Genomic DNA, 1,372 nt, shown 5'->3' with positions numbered 1-1,372 from the left:
TAATACAGTTCAATTTTATTCTGAATATAAAGATCCTGGTATTGACTGATCTCACATTTCATATATTTGCACATCCTCAAATATTATAGCAGCACATTCCCAAAGGCCTAGCCAGAACTAGGGACCACCCAGAATCTGGTTCTATAAAACAATAAGCCAGCTCTGCATCTCACCATTTCCCCTTAATACAGTAAGAAATAAAAACCTTGTGATTTCTAATTTCTTGTAAAATCTACACATTTACTGACAATTTTTCTCAGGGCCTCTTTCACCTCTTTGTTTCTCAGGCTGTATATGAAGGGATTGGCCATAGGTGTCAGAATTGTGTAGCAGACAGAGAACACTTTGTTTAGGTCTCTTAGTGTGTTGGTTTTTGGTAGCAGATACACAATGATCAGGGTCCCATAGAAAATGGTCACCACGATGAGGTGAGAGGAGCAGGTAGAAAATGCCTTTTGCCTCCCGGTGGTGGAAGGGATTCTCAGGATGGTGAAGATGATACACACGTAGGACATCATGGTTAATACAAATGGAGGCAGAGTGAATATAGCAGCCAGGATGGTAATGACAAGCTCTATCTGGTTGGTGCCATTGCAGTAGAGATTTAACATTTCTGTGGATTCACAGTAGAAATGATCAATTTCATTGGGGCCACAGAAAGTTAATTGTAACATAAGAAATATTACTATGATAACAGCCAGAAATCCATTTATCCAAGATCCAGCTGCTAACTGCAGGCAGAACCTGGTATTCATGAGGGCTGCATAATGGAGCGGTTTGCATATCGCCAAGTACCGATCATATGACATCACTGCTAGCAGATAGCATTCTGCAGCAGCAAAGAAACTAACAAAATAAAATTGTGTCATACAACCACTAACAGAAATGGTATTGTCCCCTGTCAGGAAACTGGCCAGAACCCTGGGCAGGAGGGTGGAGGTGTAGCAGGTCTCCAAGCAGGACAAGTTCCCCAGGAAGAAGTACATGGGGATGTGAAAGTGCCGATCAGCCACAACTAGCACAACAATGAGGATGTTCCCAGCCAAGGTCACAATGTAGATCGCTAGAAACAGCAGGAAGAGTAGGGCCAGCAGTTCAGGAAGATCCCTGAATCCCAGGAGGACGAATTCTGTGATGGACGTTTGATTCTTCCCTTCTGTGTTTGCCATGGGGTGTATCTAGGAAGGATAAAAAGTGAGGAAGAGAAAAATACGTCTTGGAGATTATTGGCAAAAACATACTTAAGCTTTACCCCAGCAAAGAAGAAGTTGGGGGGAAGGAAGCCCCCTGGTTTGATAATGGAGTTGCAGGAACAGAGCTGGCTGGCATGTTGACTCTTTGGATATATTATCGTAAGTTTTATGCAGCAGAT

At 42.8% G+C, this 1,372-nt stretch overlaps 1 protein-coding gene across 1 annotated transcript; it reads right to left on the bottom strand.

Annotated features, from left to right (window-relative positions):
* Positions 1–215: 215 nt before the first annotated feature.
* On the bottom strand, positions 216–1,169 carry LOC140898138 (olfactory receptor 10A7-like). Its single transcript, XM_073311584.1, has one exon. It carries the CDS (start codon positions 1,167–1,169, stop codon positions 216–218), a length of 954 nt encoding a protein of 317 aa, XP_073167685.1.
* Positions 1,170–1,372: the final 203 nt, after the last annotated feature.

This window comes from Lepidochelys kempii, chromosome 14 (genome assembly GCF_965140265.1).
Source record: "Lepidochelys kempii isolate rLepKem1 chromosome 14, rLepKem1.hap2, whole genome shotgun sequence".
NCBI lineage: Eukaryota > Metazoa > Chordata > Testudines > Cheloniidae > Lepidochelys > Lepidochelys kempii.
Note: the sequence above shows the minus strand (reverse complement) of the source record. Positions and strands in the feature narration are given on the sequence as shown.